The sequence below is a fragment of the Mytilus californianus genome, unplaced genomic scaffold (genome assembly GCF_021869535.1).
Source record: "Mytilus californianus isolate M0D057914Y unplaced genomic scaffold, xbMytCali1.0.p SCAF_9, whole genome shotgun sequence".
NCBI lineage: Eukaryota > Metazoa > Mollusca > Bivalvia > Mytilida > Mytilidae > Mytilus > Mytilus californianus.
The window spans coordinates 92,017,746-92,038,994 of NW_026262745.1; the positions used below are offsets into that span (position 1 = coordinate 92,017,746).

The following is a 21,249-nucleotide window of genomic DNA, read 5'->3' on the forward strand; positions in this document are numbered from 1 at the left end:
TAACTTATATAAGTATATTTTATTTACTTCTTCAAGTGAATAAAGATTACTTGTACAAGTAGTACCCCTGACTGCCTATGTTATTACAGAAAAAATATGCCTGTAATAACTAAAGGGTGTTATCACAGCTTCTCTATATCACTCCAAAGCATTTGCTCAGACATACATCATGCTTAATTACAATATATTTTAATTTATTGTAAGGAAATAATGACCAGAGCATGTAATGAGGTTCTGCGCAAGCTTCCCAGTAGTTCCCAAGTGTCTCATATAATAAGTTGCATTCCCTTAATAACTAAGCCTTGTTATTACAGCTAAGTTTATCCCTTAAAAGCCTCATCTCATTGATTTACCATGGTTAATCAAAAATGTATTAATTTAATTAAAAAAATAGTTATCAAGGCTATGCATTTAGTTTCTGCGCAAAGTCTCAAGAGTTCCCTAGAGCCCACTATAAATCAAAATATTTTTGATTTATTTTACAAATAACAAACATATGTTATTACAGATGTAGAAAATTTAAGGAATAAATAGTAGACGACTCATGAAAGTATCTGTAATAACCATGATAACACACACAAGTTATTTTCTGTAATAACCCTATAGAGTTATATCTCTGACTGTTAAGGATCAGTATTAAAATTTATAACTGGAGTTTTGATTTTAAAATGAGGCAGTTGCACTATCAAGATTCCATTTGCTGAGTCTATAAGTGATAATTTTATTCCAAAAAGGTACAAATGTATTCAATTAATAACCTAATATATCTGAATACATATCTTTATTTTTAAGTAAGTATGAAACAATGGTATATTAAAATTTAATCCCTATCCATAACAGTGCTTTTATATCTATGTAAAGGGTGCCCTAAAAGGTGCCTGAAAGTGTAGTCCTCCACACAAAGGATGCCCTTAAAATGTGGCCAATCGCACTAAGAGTGCTGAGAAAAAAATTACCCTACCCTTTTTAAAAGCTGCAGGAAACACTATTTCTGTAATTATTTTGTTTTCTCAAAACTGCATATATTTATTGACAGTTTAGGCTACACCATATAAAAAAGAATAAGATCATGAAGATTGCCAATAAGACAAACTCTTCACAAGAAACCAAATGACACAGAAATTAACAACCTTGTACATTTGCTGTTCTTATCTTATTCTATCAAGTCGTACATTGCATATTCAATAGATGAGTATGGGTGTCAAAATTGTATAAAGTACACACTGCTCTGATTTCATCAACCAGTATTAAAAAGTTAATTAAAACACAGAAAACTACTTAAAAACCAAAAAGGAATGTATATATAATACTGTGTCAAAGGGTAAACAAATAATTACTTTGTTACAATTATCATGATTATATTATATATCAAAATAATAACTAATAATTTGCAATATGATCATGATGATATTAGAATGGATTCAAATAGCATTATTGAAGACCAAGTTTGATTCTTTAATATTTTTGAATTATTTATTGTTTAGTTATATATACATGTATATATAATTAGAGTACATGGTTTGTCCAGATAATTCCTCCTAAGGTTCTCAAGCAAGAATTTTAGGATGAAAATACATATACTATATGTGTTCATATTATAAGGATTTTGCTTTTCTTTAAATTTTCCTAAAACAATGTGTTGGTATGATGATTTCTGATTTCTGGTTTACAATTACTTTGTAATTTTTTTGTCTTGCCTCTATGAAGTACTGGAAGCGACACTTATTAGTGCTGTTTCCACTTTAATTAATTATGTTTGAAATCCCAAAAAATTATATCTAATGTATAGCTAATGTTTGTTATTCTGTATTTCCACATTTGTTTTAAATTGTTTAAATTTATTTTATTCACGACTTTTATAGACTTTGGACAGTTTATAATACTCAATCAAAGGAAATTATCAGCCTGTTTGATGAACTACTGTAAACACTTGAATCATGTGGTGTATAGGTGTTCCTATATAGACCTGTCTATTTTTAAAGACTTTACATGTCTGCTGACCACTTGATGATTTCTGGTTTATTGTTCATATACCTGTCTATTTTTAAAGACTTTACATGTCTGCTGACCACTTGATGATTTCTGGTTTATTGTTCATATACCTGTCTATTTTTAAAGACTTTACATGTCTGCTGACCACTTGATGATTTCTGGTTTATTGTTCATATACCTGTCTATTTTTAAAGGCTTTACATGTGTGCTGACCACTTGATGATTTCTGATTTCTGGTTTACTGTTCATATACCGGTCTATTTTTAAAGACTTTACATGTCTGCTGACCACTTGATGATTTCTGATTTCTGGTTTATTGTTCATATACCGGTCTATTTTTAAAGACTTTACATGTCTGCTGACCACTTGATGATTTCTGATTTCAGGTTTATTGTTCATAGACCTGTCTATTTTTAAAGACTTTACATGTCTGCTGACCACTTGATGATTTCTGGTTTATTGTTCATATGTCTGTCTATTTTTAAAGACTTTACATGTGTGCTGACCACTTGATGATTTCTGGTTTCTGGTTTATTGTTCATATACCTGTCTATTTTAAAGACTTTACATGAATGCTGACCACTTGATGATTTCTGATTTATTGTTCATATGTCTGTCTATTTTAAAGACTTTACATGTGTGCTGACCACTTGATGATTTCTGGTTTATTGTTCATATGTCTGTCTATTTTTAAAGACTTTACATGTCTGCTGACCACTTGATGATTTCTGATTTATTGTTCATAGACCTGTCTATTTTTAAAGACTTTACATGTGTGCTGACCACTTGATGATTTCTGGTTTATTGTTCATATGTCTGTCTATTTTTAAAGACTTTACATGTCTGCTGACCACTTGATGATTTCTGGTTTATTGTTCATGTACCTGTCTATTTTTAAAGACTTTACATGTGTGCTGACCACTTGATGATTTCTGGTTTCTGGTTTATTGTTCATATACCTGTCTATTTTAAAGACTTTACATGTCTGCTGACCACTTGATGATTTCTGGTTTATTGTTCATATACCTGTCTATTTTTAAAGACTTTACATGTGTGCTGACCACTTGATGATTTCTGGTTTATTGTTCATAGACCTGTCTATTTTTAAAGACTTTACATGTGTGCTGACCACTTGATGATTTCTGGTTTATTGTTCATATGTCTGTCTATTTTTAAAGACTTTACATGTGTGCTGACCACTTGATGATTTCTGGTTTCTGGTTTATTGTTCATATACCTGTCTATTTTAAAGACTTTACATGAATGCTGACCACTTGATGATTTCTGGTTTATTGTTCATAGACCTGTCTATTTTTAAAGACTTTACATGTGTGCTGACCACTTGATGATTTCTGGTTTATTGTTCATATGTCTGTCTATTTTTAAAGACTTTACATGTCTGATGACCACTTGATGATTTCTGGTTTATTGTTCATATGTCTGTCTATTTTTAAAGACTTTACATGTCTGCTGACCACTTGATGATTTCTGGTTTATTGTTCATATGTCTGTCTATTTTTAAAGACTTTACATGTGTGCTGACCACTTGATGATTTCTGGTTTCTGGTTTATTGTTCATATACCTGTCTATTTTAAAGACTTTACATGAATGCTGACCACTTGATGATTTCTGGTTTATTGTTCATATGTCTGTCTATTTTTAAAGACTTTACATGTCTGCTGACCACTTGATGATTTCTGGTTTATTGTTCATATACCTGTCTATTTTTAAAGATTTTACATGTGTGCTGACCACTTGATGATTTCTGGTTTATTGTTCATATACCTGTCTATTTTTAAAGACTTTACATGTGTGCTGACCACTTGATGATTTCTGGTTTATTGTTCATATACCTGTATATTTTTAAAGGCTTTACATGTCTGCTGACCACTTGATGATTTCTGATTTCTGGTTTATTGTTCATATACCGGTCTATTTTTAAAGACTTAACATGTCTGCTGACCACTTGATGATTTCTGATTTCAGGTTTATTGTTCATAGACCTGTCTATTTTTAAAGACTTTACATGTCTGCTGACAACTTGATGATTTCTGGTTTATTGTTCATATGTCTTGTCTATTTTTAAAGACTTTACATGTGTGCTGACCACTTGATGATTTCTGGTTTCTGGTTTATTGTTCATATACCTGTCTATTTTAAAGACTTTACATGAATGCTGACCACTTTATGATTTCTGGTTTATTGTTCATAGACCTGTCTATTTTAAAGACTTTACATGTGTGCTGACCACTTGATGATTTCTGATTTATTGTTCATATACCTGTCTATTTTAAAGACTTTATATGTCTGCTGACCACTTGATGATTTCTGGTTTATTGTTCATAAACCTGTTTATTTTAAAGACTTTACATGAATGCTGACCACTTGATGATTTCTGATTTATTGTTCATATACCTGTCTATTTTAAAGACTTTACATGTCTGCTGACCACTTGATGATTTCTGGTTTATTGTTCATATGTCTGTCTATTTTTAAAGACTTTACATGTCTGCTGACCACTTGATGATTTCTGATTTATTGTTCATAGACCTGTCTATTTTTAAAGACTTTACATATGTGCTGACCACTTGATGATTTCTGATTTATTGTTCATAGACCTGTCTATTTTTAAAGACTTTACATGTGTGCTGACCACTTGATGATTTGTGGTTTATTGTTCATATGTCTGTCTATTTTTAAAGACTTTACATGTGTGCTGACCACTTGATGATTTCTGATTTCTGGTTTATTGTTCATATACCTGTCTATTTTAAAGACTTTACATGTCTGCTGACCACTTGATGATTTCTGGTTTATTGTTTATATGTCTGTCTATTTTTAAAGACTTTACATGAATGCTGACCACTTGATGATTTCTGTCTTATTGTTCATATACCTGTCTATTTTAAAGACTTTACATGTCTGCTGACCACTTGATGATTTCTGGTTTATTGTTCATATGTCTGTCTATTTTTAAAGACTTTACATGTCTGCTGACCACTTGATGATTTCTGGTTTATTGTTCATAGACCTGTCTATTTTAAAGACTTTACATGTCTGCTGACCACTTGATGATTTCTGGTTTATTGTTCATATGTCTGTCTATTTTTAAAGACTTTACATGAATGCTGACCACTTGATGATTTCTGGTTTATTGTTCATATACCTGTCTATTTTAAAGACTTTAAATGTCTGCTGACCACTTGATGATTTCTGGTTTATTGTTCATATGTCTGTCTATTTTTAAAGACTTTACATGTCTGCTGACCACTTGATGATTTCTGGTTTATTGTTCATAGACCTGTCTATTTTAAAGACTTTACATGTCTGCTGACCACTTGATGATTTCTGATTTCAGGTTTATTGTTCATAGACCTGTCTATTTTTAAAGACTTTACATGTCTGCTGACCACTTGATGATTTCTGGTTTATTGTTCATATGTCTGTCTATTTTTAAAGACTTTACATGTGTGCTGACCACTTGATGATTTCTGGTTTCTGGTTTATTGTTCATATACCTGTCTATTTTAAAGACTTTACATGAATGCTGACCACTTGATGATTTCTGATTTATTGTTCATATGTCTGTCTATTTTAAAGACTTTACATGTGTGCTGACCACTTGATGATTTCTGGTTTATTGTTCATATGTCTGTCTATTTTTAAAGACTTTACATGTCTGCTGACCACTTGATGATTTCTGATTTATTGTTCATAGACCTGTCTATTTTTAAAGACTTTACATGTGTGCTGACCACTTGATGATTTCTGGTTTATTGTTCATATGTCTGTCTATTTTTAAAGACTTTACATGTCTGCTGACCACTTGATGATTTCTGGTTTATTGTTCATGTACCTGTCTATTTTTAAAGACTTTACATGTGTGCTGACCACTTGATGATTTCTGGTTTCTGGTTTATTGTTCATATACCTGTCTATTTTAAAGACTTTACATGTCTGCTGACCACTTGATGATTTCTGGTTTATTGTTCATATACCTGTCTATTTTTAAAGACTTTACATGTGTGCTGACCACTTGATGATTTCTGGTTTATTGTTCATAGACCTGTCTATTTTTAAAGACTTTACATGTGTGCTGACCACTTGATGATTTCTGGTTTATTGTTCATATGTCTGTCTATTTTTAAAGACTTTACATGTGTGCTGACCACTTGATGATTTCTGGTTTCTGGTTTATTGTTCATATACCTGTCTATTTTAAAGACTTTACATGAATGCTGACCACTTGATGATTTCTGGTTTATTGTTCATAGACCTGTCTATTTTTAAAGACTTTACATGTGTGCTGACCACTTGATGATTTCTGGTTTATTGTTCATATGTCTGTCTATTTTTAAAGACTTTACATGTGTGCTGACCACTTGATGATTTCTGGTTTCTGGTTTATTGTTCATATACCTGTCTATTTTAAAGACTTTACATGAATGCTGACCACTTGATGATTTCTGATTTATTGTTCATATGTCTGTCTATTTTAAAGACTTTACATGTGTGCTGACCACTTGATGATTTCTGGTTTATTGTTCATATGTCTGTCTATTTTTAAAGACTTTACATGTCTGCTGACCACTTGATGATTTCTGATTTATTGTTCATAGACCTGTCTATTTTTAAAGACTTTACATGTGTGCTGACCACTTGATGATTTCTGGTTTATTGTTCATATGTCTGTCTATTTTTAAAGACTTTACATGTCTGCTGACCACTTGATGATTTCTGGTTTATTGTTCATGTACCTGTCTATTTTTAAAGACTTTACATGTGTGCTGACCACTTGATGATTTCTGGTTTCTGGTTTATTGTTCATATACCTGTCTATTTTAAAGACTTTACATGTCTGCTGACCACTTGATGATTTCTGGTTTATTGTTCATATACCTGTCTATTTTTAAAGACTTTACATGTGTGCTGACCACTTGATGATTTCTGGTTTATTGTTCATAGACCTGTCTATTTTTAAAGACTTTACATGTGTGCTGACCACTTGATGATTTCTGGTTTATTGTTCATATGTCTGTCTATTTTTAAAGACTTTACATGTGTGCTGACCACTTGATGATTTCTGGTTTCTGGTTTATTGTTCATATACCTGTCTATTTTAAAGACTTTACATGAATGCTGACCACTTGATGATTTCTGGTTTATTGTTCATATACCTGTCTATTTTAAAGACTTTACATGTGTGCTGACCACTTGATGATTTCTGGTTTATTGTTCATATGTCTGTCTATTTTTAAAGACTTTACATGTGTGCTGACCACTTGATGATTTCTGGTTTCTGGTTTATTGTTCATATACCTGTCTATTTTAAAGACTTTACATGAATGCTGACCACTTGATGATTTCTGGTTTATTGTTCATAGACCTGTCTATTTTTAAAGACTTTACATGTGTGCTGACCACTTGATGATTTCTGGTTTATTGTTCATATGTCTGTCTATTTTTAAAGACTTTACATGTGTGCTGACCACTTGATGATTTCTGGTTTCTGGTTTATTGTTCATATACCTGTCTATTTTAAAGACTTTACATGAATGCTGACCACTTGATGATTTCTGATTTATTGTTCATATGTCTGTCTATTTTAAAGACTTTACATGTGTGCTGACCACTTGATGATTTCTGGTTTATTGTTCATATGTCTGTCTATTTTTAAAGACTTTACATGTCTGCTGACCACTTGATGATTTCTGATTTATTGTTCATAGACCTGTCTATTTTTAAAGACTTTACATGTGTGCTGACCACTTGATGATTTCTGGTTTATTGTTCATATGTCTGTCTATTTTTAAAGACTTTACATGTCTGCTGACCACTTGATGATTTCTGGTTTATTGTTCATGTACCTGTCTATTTTTAAAGACTTTACATGTGTGCTGACCACTTGATGATTTCTGGTTTCTGGTTTATTGTTCATATACCTGTCTATTTTAAAGACTTTACATGTCTGCTGACCACTTGATGATTTCTGGTTTATTGTTCATATACCTGTCTATTTTTAAAGACTTTACATGTGTGCTGACCACTTGATGATTTCTGGTTTATTGTTCATAGACCTGTCTATTTTTAAAGACTTTACATGTGTGCTGACCACTTGATGATTTCTGGTTTATTGTTCATATGTCTGTCTATTTTTAAAGACTTTACATGTGTGCTGACCACTTGATGATTTCTGGTTTCTGGTTTATTGTTCATATACCTGTCTATTTTAAAGACTTTACATGAATGCTGACCACTTGATGATTTCTGGTTTATTGTTCATAGACCTGTCTATTTTAAAGACTTTACATGTGTGCTGACCACTTGATGATTTCTGGTTTCTGGTTTATTGTTCATATACCTGTCTATTTTAAAGACTTTACATGAATGCTGACCACTTGATGATTTCTGGTTTATTGTTCATAGACCTGTCTATTTTTAAAGACTTTACATGTGTGCTGACCACTTGATGATTTCTGGTTTATTGTTCATATGTCTGTCTATTTTAAAAGACTTTACATGTGTGCTGACCACTTGATGATTTCTGATTTCTGGTTTATTGTTCATAGACCTGTCTATTTTAAAGACTTTACATGTCTGCTGACCACTTGATGATTTCTGGTTTATTGTTCATATGTCTGTCTATTTTTAAAGACTTTACATGTCTGCTGACCACTTGATGATTTCTGATTTATTGTTCATAGACCTGTCTATTTTTAAAGACTTTACATGTGTGCTGACCACTTGATGATTTGTGGTTTATTGTTCATATGTCTGTCTATTTTTAAAGACTTTACATGTGTGCTGACCACTTGATGATTTCTGATTTCTGGTTTATTGTTCATATACCTGTCTATTTTAAAGACTTTACATGTCTGCTGACCACTTGATGATTTCTGGTTTATTGTTTATATGTCTGTCTATTTTTAAAGACTTTACATGAATGCTGACCACTTGATGATTTCTGTCTTATTGTTCATATACCTGTCTATTTTAAAGACTTTACATGTCTGCTGACCACTTGATGATTTCTGGTTTATTGTTCATATGTCTGTCTATTTTTAAAGACTTTACATGTCTGCTGACCACTTGATGATTTCTGGTTTATTGTTCATAGACCTGTCTATTTTAAAGACTTTACATGTCTGCTGACCACTTGATGATTTCTGGTTTATTGTTCATATGTCTGTCTATTTTTAAAGACTTTACATGAATGCTGACCACTTGATGATTTCTGGTTTATTGTTCATATACCTGTCTATTTTAAAGACTTTAAATGTCTGCTGACCACTTGATGATTTCTGGTTTATTGTTCATATGTCTGTCTATTTTTAAAGACTTTACATGTCTGCTGACCACTTGATGATTTCTGGTTTATTGTTCATAGACCTGTCTATTTTAAAGACTTTACATGTCTGCTGACCACTTGATGATTTCTGATTTCAGGTTTATTGTTCATAGACCTGTCTATTTTTAAAGACTTTACATGTCTGCTGACCACTTGATGATTTCTGGTTTATTGTTCATATGTCTGTCTATTTTTAAAGACTTTACATGTGTGCTGACCACTTGATGATTTCTGGTTTCTGGTTTATTGTTCATATACCTGTCTATTTTAAAGACTTTACATGAATGCTGACCACTTGATGATTTCTGATTTATTGTTCATATGTCTGTCTATTTTAAAGACTTTACATGTGTGCTGACCACTTGATGATTTCTGGTTTATTGTTCATATGTCTGTCTATTTTTAAAGACTTTACATGTCTGCTGACCACTTGATGATTTCTGATTTATTGTTCATAGACCTGTCTATTTTTAAAGACTTTACATGTGTGCTGACCACTTGATGATTTCTGGTTTATTGTTCATATGTCTGTCTATTTTTAAAGACTTTACATGTCTGCTGACCACTTGATGATTTCTGGTTTATTGTTCATGTACCTGTCTATTTTTAAAGACTTTACATGTGTGCTGACCACTTGATGATTTCTGGTTTCTGGTTTATTGTTCATATACCTGTCTATTTTAAAGACTTTACATGTCTGCTGACCACTTGATGATTTCTGGTTTATTGTTCATATACCTGTCTATTTTTAAAGACTTTACATGTGTGCTGACCACTTGATGATTTCTGGTTTATTGTTCATAGACCTGTCTATTTTTAAAGACTTTACATGTCTGCTGACCACTTGATGATTTCTGGTTTATTGTTCATATGTCTGTCTATTTTTAAAGACTTTACATGTGTGCTGACCACTTGATGATTTCTGATTTATTGTTCATATGTCTGTCTATTTTTAAAGACTTTACATGTGTGCTGACCACTTGATGATTTGTGGTTTATTGTTCATATGTCTGTCTATTTTTAAAGACTTTACATGTGTGCTGACCACTTGATGATTTCTGGTTTATTGTTCATATACCTGTCTATTTTAAAGACTTTACATGTCTGCTGACCACTTGATGATTTCTGGTTTATTGTTCATATGTCTGTCTATTTTTAAAGACTTTACATGTCTGCTGACCACTTGATGATTTCTGGTTTATTGTTCATATACCTGTCTATTTTAAAGACTTTACATGTCTGCTGACCACTTGATGATTTCTGGTTTATTGTTCATATGTCTGTCTATTTTTAAAGACTTTACATGTCTGCTGACCACTTGATGATTTCTGGTTTATTGTTCATAGACCTGTCTATTTTAAAGACTTTACATGTGTGCTGACCACTTGATGATTTCTGGTTTATTGTTCATATGTCTGTCTATTTTTAAAGACTTTACATGAATGCTGACAACTTGATGATTTCTGGTTTATTGTTCATAGACCTGTCTATTTTTAAAGACTTTACATGTGTGCTGACCACTTGATGATTTCTGGTTTATTGTTCATATGTCTGTCTATTTTAAAAGACTTTACATGTGTGCTGACCACTTGATGATTTCTGATTTCTGGTTTATTGTTCATAGACCTGTCTATTTTAAAGACTTTACATGTCTGCTGACCACTTGATGATTTCTGGTTTATTGTTCATATGTCTGTCTATTTTTAAAGACTTTACATGTCTGCTGACCACTTGATGATTTCTGATTTATTGTTCATAGACCTGTCTATTTTTAAAGACTTTACATGTGTGCTGACCACTTGACGATTTGTGGTTTATTGTTCATATGTCTGTCTATTTTTAAAGACTTTACATGTGTGCTGACCACTTGATGATTTCTGGTTTATTGTTCATATACCTGTATATTTTTAAAGGCTTTACATGTCTGCTGACCACTTGATGATTTCTGATTTCTGGTTTATTGTTCATATACCGGTCTATTTTTAAAGACTTTACATGTCTGCTGACCACTTGATGATTTCTGATTTCAGGTTTATTGTTCATAGACCTGTCTATTTTTAAAGACTTTACATGTCTGCTGACAACTTGATGATTTCTGGTTTATTGTTCATATGTCTTGTCTATTTTTAAAGACTTTACATGTGTGCTGACCACTTGATGATTTCTGGTTTCTGGTTTATTGTTCATATACCTGTCTATTTTAAAGACTTTACATGAATGCTGACCACTTTATGATTTCTGGTTTATTGTTCATAGACCTGTCTATTTTAAAGACTTTACATGTGTGCTGACCACTTGATGATTTCTGATTTATTGTTCATATACCTGTCTATTTTAAAGACTTTATATGTCTGCTGACCACTTGATGATTTCTGGTTTATTGTTCATAAACCTGTTTATTTTAAAGACTTTACATGAATGCTGACCACTTGATGATTTCTGATTTATTGTTCATATACCTGTCTATTTTAAAGACTTTACATGTCTGCTGACCACTTGATGATTTCTGGTTTATTGTTCATATGTCTGTCTATTTTTAAAGACTTTACATGTCTGCTGACCACTTGATGATTTCTGATTTATTGTTCATAGACCTGTCTATTTTTAAAGACTTTACATATGTGCTGACCACTTGATGATTTCTGATTTATTGTTCATATACCTGTCTATTTTAAAGACTTTACATGAATGCTGACCACTTGATGATTTCTGGTTTATTGTTCATATGTCTGTCTATTTTTAAATACTTTACATGTCTGCTGACCACTTGATGATTTCTGATTTCAGGTTTATTGTTCATAGACCTGTCTATTTTTAAAGACTTTACATGTCTGCTGACCACTTGATGATTTCTGGTTTATTGTTCATATGTCTGTCTATTTTTAAAGACTTTACATGTCTGCTGACCACTTGATGATTTCTGGTTTATTGTTCATATGTCTGTCTATTTTTAAAGACTTTACATGTCTGCTGACCACTTGATGATTTCTGGTTTATTGTTCATATACCGGTCTATTTTTAAAGACTTTACATGTGTGCTGACCACTTGATGATTTCTGGTTTATTGTTCATAGACCTGTCTATTTTTAAAGACTTTACATGTGTGCTGACCACTTGATGATTTCTGGTTTATTGTTCATATGTCTGTCTATTTTTAAAGACTTTACATGTGTGCTGACCACTTGATGATTTCTGGTTTATTGTTCATAGACCTGTCTATTTTTAAAGACTTTACATGTGTGCTGACCACTTGATGATTTCTGGTTTATTGTTCATAGACCTGTCTATTTTTAAAGACTTTACATGTGTGCTGACCACTTGATGATTTCTGGTTTATTGTTCATATGTCTGTCTATTTTTAAAGACTTTACATATGTGCTGACCACTTGATGATTTCTGGTTTCTGGTTTATTGTTCATATACCTGTCTATTTTAAAGACTTTACATGAATGCTGACCACTTGATGATTTCTGGTTTATTGTTCATAGACCTGTCTATTTTTAAAGACTTTACATGTGTGCTGACCACTTGATGATTTCTGGTTTATTGTTCATATGTCTGTCTATTTTTAAAGACTTTACATGTGTGCTGACCACTTGATGATTTCTGATTTCTGGTTTATTGTTCATAGACCTGTCTATTTTAAAGACTTTACATGTCTGCTGACCACTTGATGATTTCTGGTTTATTGTTCATATGTCTGTCTATTTTTAAAGACTTTACATGTGTGCTGACCACTTGATGATTTCTGATTTATTGTTCATATGTCTGTCTATTTTTAAAGACTTTACATGTGTGCTGACCACTTGATGATTTGTGGTTTATTGTTCATATGTCTGTCTATTTTTAAAGACTTTACATGTGTGCTGACCACTTGATGATTTCTGATTTCTGGTTTATTGTTCATATACCTGTCTATTTTAAAGACTTTACATGTCTGCTGACCACTTGATGATTTCTGGTTTATTGTTCATATGTCTGTCTATTTTTAAAGACTTTACATGTCTGCTGACCACTTGATGATTTCTGGTTTATTGTTCATATACCTGTCTATTTTAAAGACTTTACATGTCTGCTGACCACTTGATGATTTCTGGTTTATTGTTCATATGTCTGTCTATTTTTAAAGACTTTACATGTCTGCTGACCACTTGATGATTTCTGGTTTATTGTTCATAGACCTGTCTATTTTAAAGACTTTACATGTGTGCTGACCACTTGATGATTTCTGGTTTCTGGTTTATTGTTCATATACCTGTCTATTTTAAAGACTTTACATGAATGCTGACAACTTGATGATTTCTGGTTTATTGTTCATAGACCTGTCTATTTTTAAAGACTTTACATGTGTGCTGACCACTTGATGATTTCTGGTTTATTGTTCATATGTCTGTCTATTTTAAAAGACTTTACATGTGTGCTGACCACTTGATGATTTCTGATTTCTGGTTTATTGTTCATAGACCTGTCTATTTTAAAGACTTTACATGTCTGCTGACCACTTGATGATTTCTGGTTTATTGTTCATATGTCTGTCTATTTTTAAAGACTTTACATGTCTGCTGACCACTTGATGATTTCTGATTTATTGTTCATAGACCTGTCTATTTTTAAAGACTTTACATGTGTGCTGACCACTTGACGATTTGTGGTTTATTGTTCATATGTCTGTCTATTTTTAAAGACTTTACATGTGTGCTGACCACTTGATGATTTCTGATTTCTGGTTTATTGTTCATATACCTGTCTATTTTAAAGACTTTACATGTCTGCTGACCACTTGATGATTTCTGGTTTATTGTTTATATGTCTGTCTATTTTTAAAGACTTTACATGAATGCTGACCACTTGATGATTTCTGGTTTATTGTTCATATACCTGTCTATTTTAAAGACTTTACATGTCTGCTGACCACTTGATGATTTCTGGTTTATTGTTCATATGTCTGTCTATTTTTAAAGACTTTACATGTCTGCTGACCACTTGATGATTTCTGGTTTATTGTTCATATACCTGTCTATTTTAAAGACTTTACATGTCTGCTGACCACTTGATGATTTCTGGTTTATTGTTCATATGTCTGTCTATTTTTAAAGACTTTACATGTCTGCTGACCACTTGATGATTTCTGGTTTATTGTTCATAGACCTGTCTATTTTAAAGACTTTACATGTGTGCTGACCACTTGATGATTTCTGGTTTCTGGTTTATTGTTCATATACCTGTCTATTTTAAAGACTTTACATGAATGCTGACCACTTGATGATTTCTGGTTTATTGTTCATAGACCTGTCTATTTTTAAAGACTTTACATGTGTGCTGACCACTTGATGATTTCTGGTTTATTGTTCATATGTCTGTCTATTTTAAAAGACTTTACATGTGTGCTGACCACTTGATGATTTCTGATTTCTGGTTTATTGTTCATAGACCTGTCTATTTTAAAGACTTTACATGTCTGCTGACCACTTGATGATTTCTGGTTTATTGTTCATATGTCTGTCTATTTTTAAAGACTTTACATGTCTGCTGACCACTTGATGATTTCTGATTTATTGTTCATAGACCTGTCTATTTTTAAAGACTTTACATGTGTGCTGACCACTTGATGATTTGTGGTTTATTGTTCATATGTCTGTCTATTTTTAAAGACTTTACATGTGTGCTGACCACTTGATGATTTCTGATTTCTGGTTTATTGTTCATATACCTGTCTATTTTAAAGACTTTACATGTCTGCTGACCACTTGATGATTTCTGGTTTATTGTTTATATGTCTGTCTATTTTTAAAGACTTTACATGAATGCTGACCACTTGATGATTTCTGTCTTATTGTTCATATACCTGTCTATTTTAAAGACTTTACATGTCTGCTGACCACTTGATGATTTCTGGTTTATTGTTCATATGTCTGTCTATTTTTAAAGACTTTACATGTCTGCTGACCACTTGATGATTTCTGGTTTATTGTTCATAGACCTGTCTATTTTAAAGACTTTACATGTCTGCTGACCACTTGATGATTTCTGGTTTATTGTTCATATGTCTGTCTATTTTTAAAGACTTTACATGAATGCTGACCACTTGATGATTTCTGGTTTATTGTTCATATACCTGTCTATTTTAAAGACTTTAAATGTCTGCTGACCACTTGATGATTTCTGGTTTATTGTTCATATGTCTGTCTATTTTTAAAGACTTTACATGTCTGCTGACCACTTGATGATTTCTGGTTTATTGTTCATAGACCTGTCTATTTTAAAGACTTTACATGTCTGCTGACCACTTGATGATTTCTGATTTCAGGTTTATTGTTCATAGACCTGTCTATTTTTAAAGACTTTACATGTCTGCTGACCACTTGATGATTTCTGGTTTATTGTTCATATGTCTGTCTATTTTTAAAGACTTTACATGTGTGCTGACCACTTGATGATTTCTGGTTTCTGGTTTATTGTTCATATACCTGTCTATTTTAAAGACTTTACATGAATGCTGACCACTTGATGATTTCTGATTTATTGTTCATATGTCTGTCTATTTTAAAGACTTTACATGTGTGCTGACCACTTGATGATTTCTGGTTTATTGTTCATATGTCTGTCTATTTTTAAAGACTTTACATGTCTGCTGACCACTTGATGATTTCTGATTTATTGTTCATAGACCTGTCTATTTTTAAAGACTTTACATGTGTGCTGACCACTTGATGATTTCTGGTTTATTGTTCATATGTCTGTCTATTTTTAAAGACTTTACATGTCTGCTGACCACTTGATGATTTCTGGTTTATTGTTCATGTACCTGTCTATTTTTAAAGACTTTAAATGTGTGCTGACCACTTGATGATTTCTGGTTTCTGGTTTATTGTTCATATACCTGTCTATTTTAAAGACTTTACATGTCTGCTGACCACTTGATGATTTCTGGTTTATTGTTCATATACCTGTCTATTTTTAAAGACTTTACATGTGTGCTGACCACTTGATGATTTCTGGTTTATTGTTCATAGACCTGTCTATTTTTAAAGACTTTACATGTGTGCTGACCACTTGATGATTTCTGGTTTATTGTTCATATGTCTGTCTATTTTTAAAGACTTTACATGTGTGCTGACCACTTGATGATTTCTGGTTTCTGGTTTATTGTTCATATACCTGTCTATTTTAAAGACTTTACATGAATGCTGACCACTTGATGATTTCTGGTTTATTGTTCATAGACCTGTCTATTTTTAAAGACTTTACATGTGTGCTGACCACTTGATGATTTCTGGTTTATTGTTCATATGTCTGTCTATTTTTAAAGACTTTACATGTCTGATGACCACTTGATGATTTCTGGTTTATTGTTCATATGTCTGTCTATTTTTAAAGACTTTACATGTCTGCTGACCACTTGATGATTTCTGGTTTATTGTTCATATGTCTGTCTATTTTTAAAGACTTTACATGAATGCTGACCACTTGATGATTTCTGGTTTATTGTTCATATGTCTGTCTATTTTTAAAGACTTTACATGTCTGCTGACCACTTGATGATTTCTGATTTATTGTTCATAGACCTGTCTATTTTAAAGACTTTACATGTCTGCTGACCACTTGATGACTTCTGGTTTATTGTTCATATGTCTGTCTATTTTTAAAGACTTTACATGTCTGCTGACCACTTGATGATTTCTGGTTTATTGTTCATATGTCTGTCTATTTTTAAAGACTTTACATGAATGCTGACCACTTGATGATTTCTGATTTATTGTTCATAGACCTGTCTATTTTAAAGACTTTACATGTCTGCTGACCACTTGATGACTTCTGGTTTATTGTTCATATGTCTGTCTATTTTTAAAGACTTTACATGTCTGCTGACCACTTGATGATTTCTGGTTTATTGTTCATATGTCTGTCTATTTTTAAAGACTTTACATGAATGCTGACCACTTGATGATTTCTGGTTTATTGTTCATATACCTGTCAATTTGTAAAGACTTTATATGAATGCTGACCACTTGATGATTTCTGATTTCTGATTTCTGGTTTATTGTTCATTTACCTGTCAATTTTTAAAGACTTTACATGAATGCTGACCACTTGATGATTTTTGATTTTTGCCTAATTGTGTGGTAAACTGACTGACGTAATCCCTTGTAATTTCATTGATTTTTTAATCCTATATCATTATTTCATTAAATACAATAACATAGTTTTAATATTCTCCATCATTATTTTGTTTTGAAAAATTAGATTTTGTATTAAATTGTCCTGCTCAATAACACAAGTCAAAAGATACATTTCATTGTATGCCATAATAACTGTCATAAATTGTGCACAATAAACCAAGGCTAGAAGGACAGATATGTATGATTTAATGTCCAGTATCAACTATTACATGCATATTCAAAACAAGAATTTATTTATGTGATATGAATATGAACCCTGCTTTGTCTAAGACCCAACATGTTAAGCATGATTTGTAACATCCTAGTTCACAAGGTTACAGTTAGCAGGAAGACATTTCACCTTATCCACACTAATTATTATGACTCAGAGCTGACAAGTCTCTGCTCTTACTTTTAAATGCAGTTTGTTTGGTTCGACTATAGAGATTTGAACACATAACCTCCTTCACTATGGGCGAGCACATAATCATGAGATGGTTCTTAAATCTAGAAAGTTGAGAGCTAGACATCCAAAGATCTTATATCAACACTGAATAGACACAGGTACAGGTCAACATATTACATGAATAAAATTTGGTGTAAACATGGTTCTCACTGAACTGGCCTCCAGGCCTATAGCTAGGGCCTATGATAATTTTTCTAGGTCTTCTATTATTTGCATTTCAAGTGTCTTTGTGACCTGTATTTGGCTTTTATTGACTACTATAGTAATATTTGATTTCTAATCACAAGAAAATGATTTGATTTGATTTTGATTTTTGGTGTTTTAATGCCACTTTTAAGCACTGCTTTTGGGCTATTTCGTGGCGGCCAGTTTTTATTGGTGGAGGAAGCCGGAGTGCCCGGAGAAAACCACAGACCTTCGATAGGAAAACTGACAATCCTAGTCAATTAAGATTGGAGTCTAGTGCAGCCGCACGAGCGGAGTTTGAACTCACAACCTCAGTGTTGACTGGCTGGTGATTACAGTAGTAACTGCTTAGACCAATTGGCCACCGAGGCCCCTTTACAAGAAAATGAAGTCATTTACAATCTTAATTACATTTGATTACTCATCTTTATTTATACCAGCTGTGAGCATGATAACACCTTGATATAAAAGATAGAATTGATGACTTAGGATTTCTTTTTACCATCAACAGCTGTTTATATTTTAATTAGTTATTGACAAATAATGGAGATGTCAGAATTAATCACACAATATCACCAGGCTATTTTTGTCTGTGTGCTTAAAATTGATATGATCAAACATTGTATTTATCAGATTTTAGTACTAAAAATTGATATGGTAATTTTTTGGGTAGAGATAACTTTATGCAACTAAAACTCTAATATGGCTGGATTGATATTTATCAATTTCTTAGACTATATCACTACTTTTGTGATAAAAAATAACAGTGCATTGAACACAACATTCTCGAAATCCAACTATTAAAATATATACTATGTATACACAGATATTCAAGTTACAAAATGATATATATGTATGTAACCATACTTGTCAAGAAACTTAACATAAATTGTGCATGGTGCTTGAACCTAGTATCTGTTCTTAAAATATCAGTAATCATGAAAATGTAATTGTAAAAGTATTGTTTGAAATATCAATAATGTTATTGTAAAAGTAAAGTCATTGTAAAATATCAATAATGTCATTTTAAAAGTAATGTTCATGTTGTTTAAAATATCAATAATGTCATTGTAAAAGTAATGTTTAAAATATCAATAATGTCATTGTAAAAGTAATGTTTAAAATATCAATAATGTAATTGTAAAAGTAATGACTATGTCATTGTAAAATATTAATAATGTCATTGTAAAAGTAATGACTATGTCATTGTAAAATATCAATAATGTAATTGTAAAAGTAATGTTTAAAATATCAATAATGTAATTGTAAAAGTAATGACTATGTCATTGTAAAATATTAATAATGTCATTGTAAAAGTAATGACTATGTCATTGTAAAATATCAATAATGTAATTGTAAAAGTAATGACTATGTCATTGTAAAATATTAATAATGTCATTGTAAAAGTAATGTTTAAAATATCAATAATGTCATTGTAAAAGTAATGTTTAAAATATCAATAATGTCATTGTAAAAGTAATGTTTAAAATATCAATAATGTAATTGTAAAAGTAATGACTATGTCATTGTAAAATATTAATAATGTCATTGTAAAAGTAATGTTTAAAATATCATGTTTTATTCAATGCTTAAAATATTACATGTACAGAATTTCAGTGCAGATAAAAAAAATATAAAGTTGTCTTCCTATAAATAAGTGATTTGAAAACCCCCAAAATACCAGACACAATGATTAGATAGCAACAGTATAATTATAACCTTTATCAGAAAGTTTATCAATGGCAAAAAGAAAGATTTGAAGACGATTCCTAAACTTATAATTCAGTGATTTTACATCATGCAGCATGAATTAATTCTAATCTAGGTCATATGCAGCACAGACATTTATCATTATGACTACAATATGTAAAGTTGGATATTTATTATGGAATTTTATTGATTTTTTTTGTTGTTGCAGACATTACTACCTGTGGTTAATGTTCCTATGTTGGATTATACCCTGGAATTTTTGGCAGCCGGAGGAATCCAAGAAATCTTTGTCTTCTGTTGTCATTTAGCAGACCAGATCAGAACACATATCAGGTATGTCCAGTCAGATCACATATCAGGTATGTCCAGTCAGATCACATATCAGGTATGTCCAGTCAGATCACATATTGAGTATACCTAGTCAGACTGCATATCAGAAAACCCCAGTCAGATCACATATCAGATAACGCTCAGATCACATATCAGATATACCCAATCAGAACACATATTAGATATACCTAGTCAGAACACATATCAGATATACCTAGTCAGAACACATATCAGGGATACCCAGTCAGAACACATCAGATATACCTAGTCAGAACACATATCAGATATACCTTGTCAGAACACATATCAGATATACCTAGTCAGAACACATATCAGATGTACCTAGTCAGAACACATATCAGATACACCTAGTCAGAACACATATCAGATATACCTAGTCAGAACACATATCAGATACACCTTGTCAGAACACATATCAGGTATACCCAGTCAGAACACAAATCAGGTATACCCAGTCAGAACACATATCAGGTATACCCAGTCAGAACACAAATCAGGTATACCTAGTAAGAACACATATCAGGTATACCTACTCAGAACACATATCAGATATACCCAGTCAGAACACATATCAGATATACCTAGTCAGAACACATATCAGGTATACCTATTCAGAACACATCAGATATAACTAGTCAGAACACATATCAGATATACCTAGTCAGAACACATATCAGATATACATACTCAGAACACATATCAGATATACCTAGTCAGAACACATATCAGGTATACCTAGTCAGAACACATATCAGATATACCCAGTCAGAACACATATCAGTTATACCTAGTCAGAACACATATCAGATATAACTAGTCAGAACACAAATCAGGTATACTTAGTCAGAACATATATTATGTACACTCAGTCAGAACACATATCAGATACTTAGTCAGAACATATATCATGTACACTCAAGTCAGAACACATATCAAATACTTAGAACATATATCATGTACACTCAGTCAGAACACATATCAGATACTTAGTCAGAACACATATGTATACTCAGTCAGAACACATGTATACTCAATC

The 21,249-nt window shown here is 31.9% G+C and overlaps 1 protein-coding gene across 2 annotated transcripts in view; it reads left to right on the forward strand.

The window, feature by feature from the left end:
* The window catches only part of LOC127716407 (translation initiation factor eIF-2B subunit epsilon-like), a 46,657-nt gene that overhangs the window by 2,343 nt on the left and 23,065 nt on the right, over positions 1–21,249 (forward strand). For both annotated transcript variants that reach the window (XM_052222600.1, XM_052222601.1), the window contains exon 2: positions 20,071–20,195. In XM_052222600.1, coding sequence (XP_052078560.1) covers positions 20,071–20,195 — 125 coding nt within the window. The remainder of the gene's footprint in view (positions 1–20,070; positions 20,196–21,249) is intronic.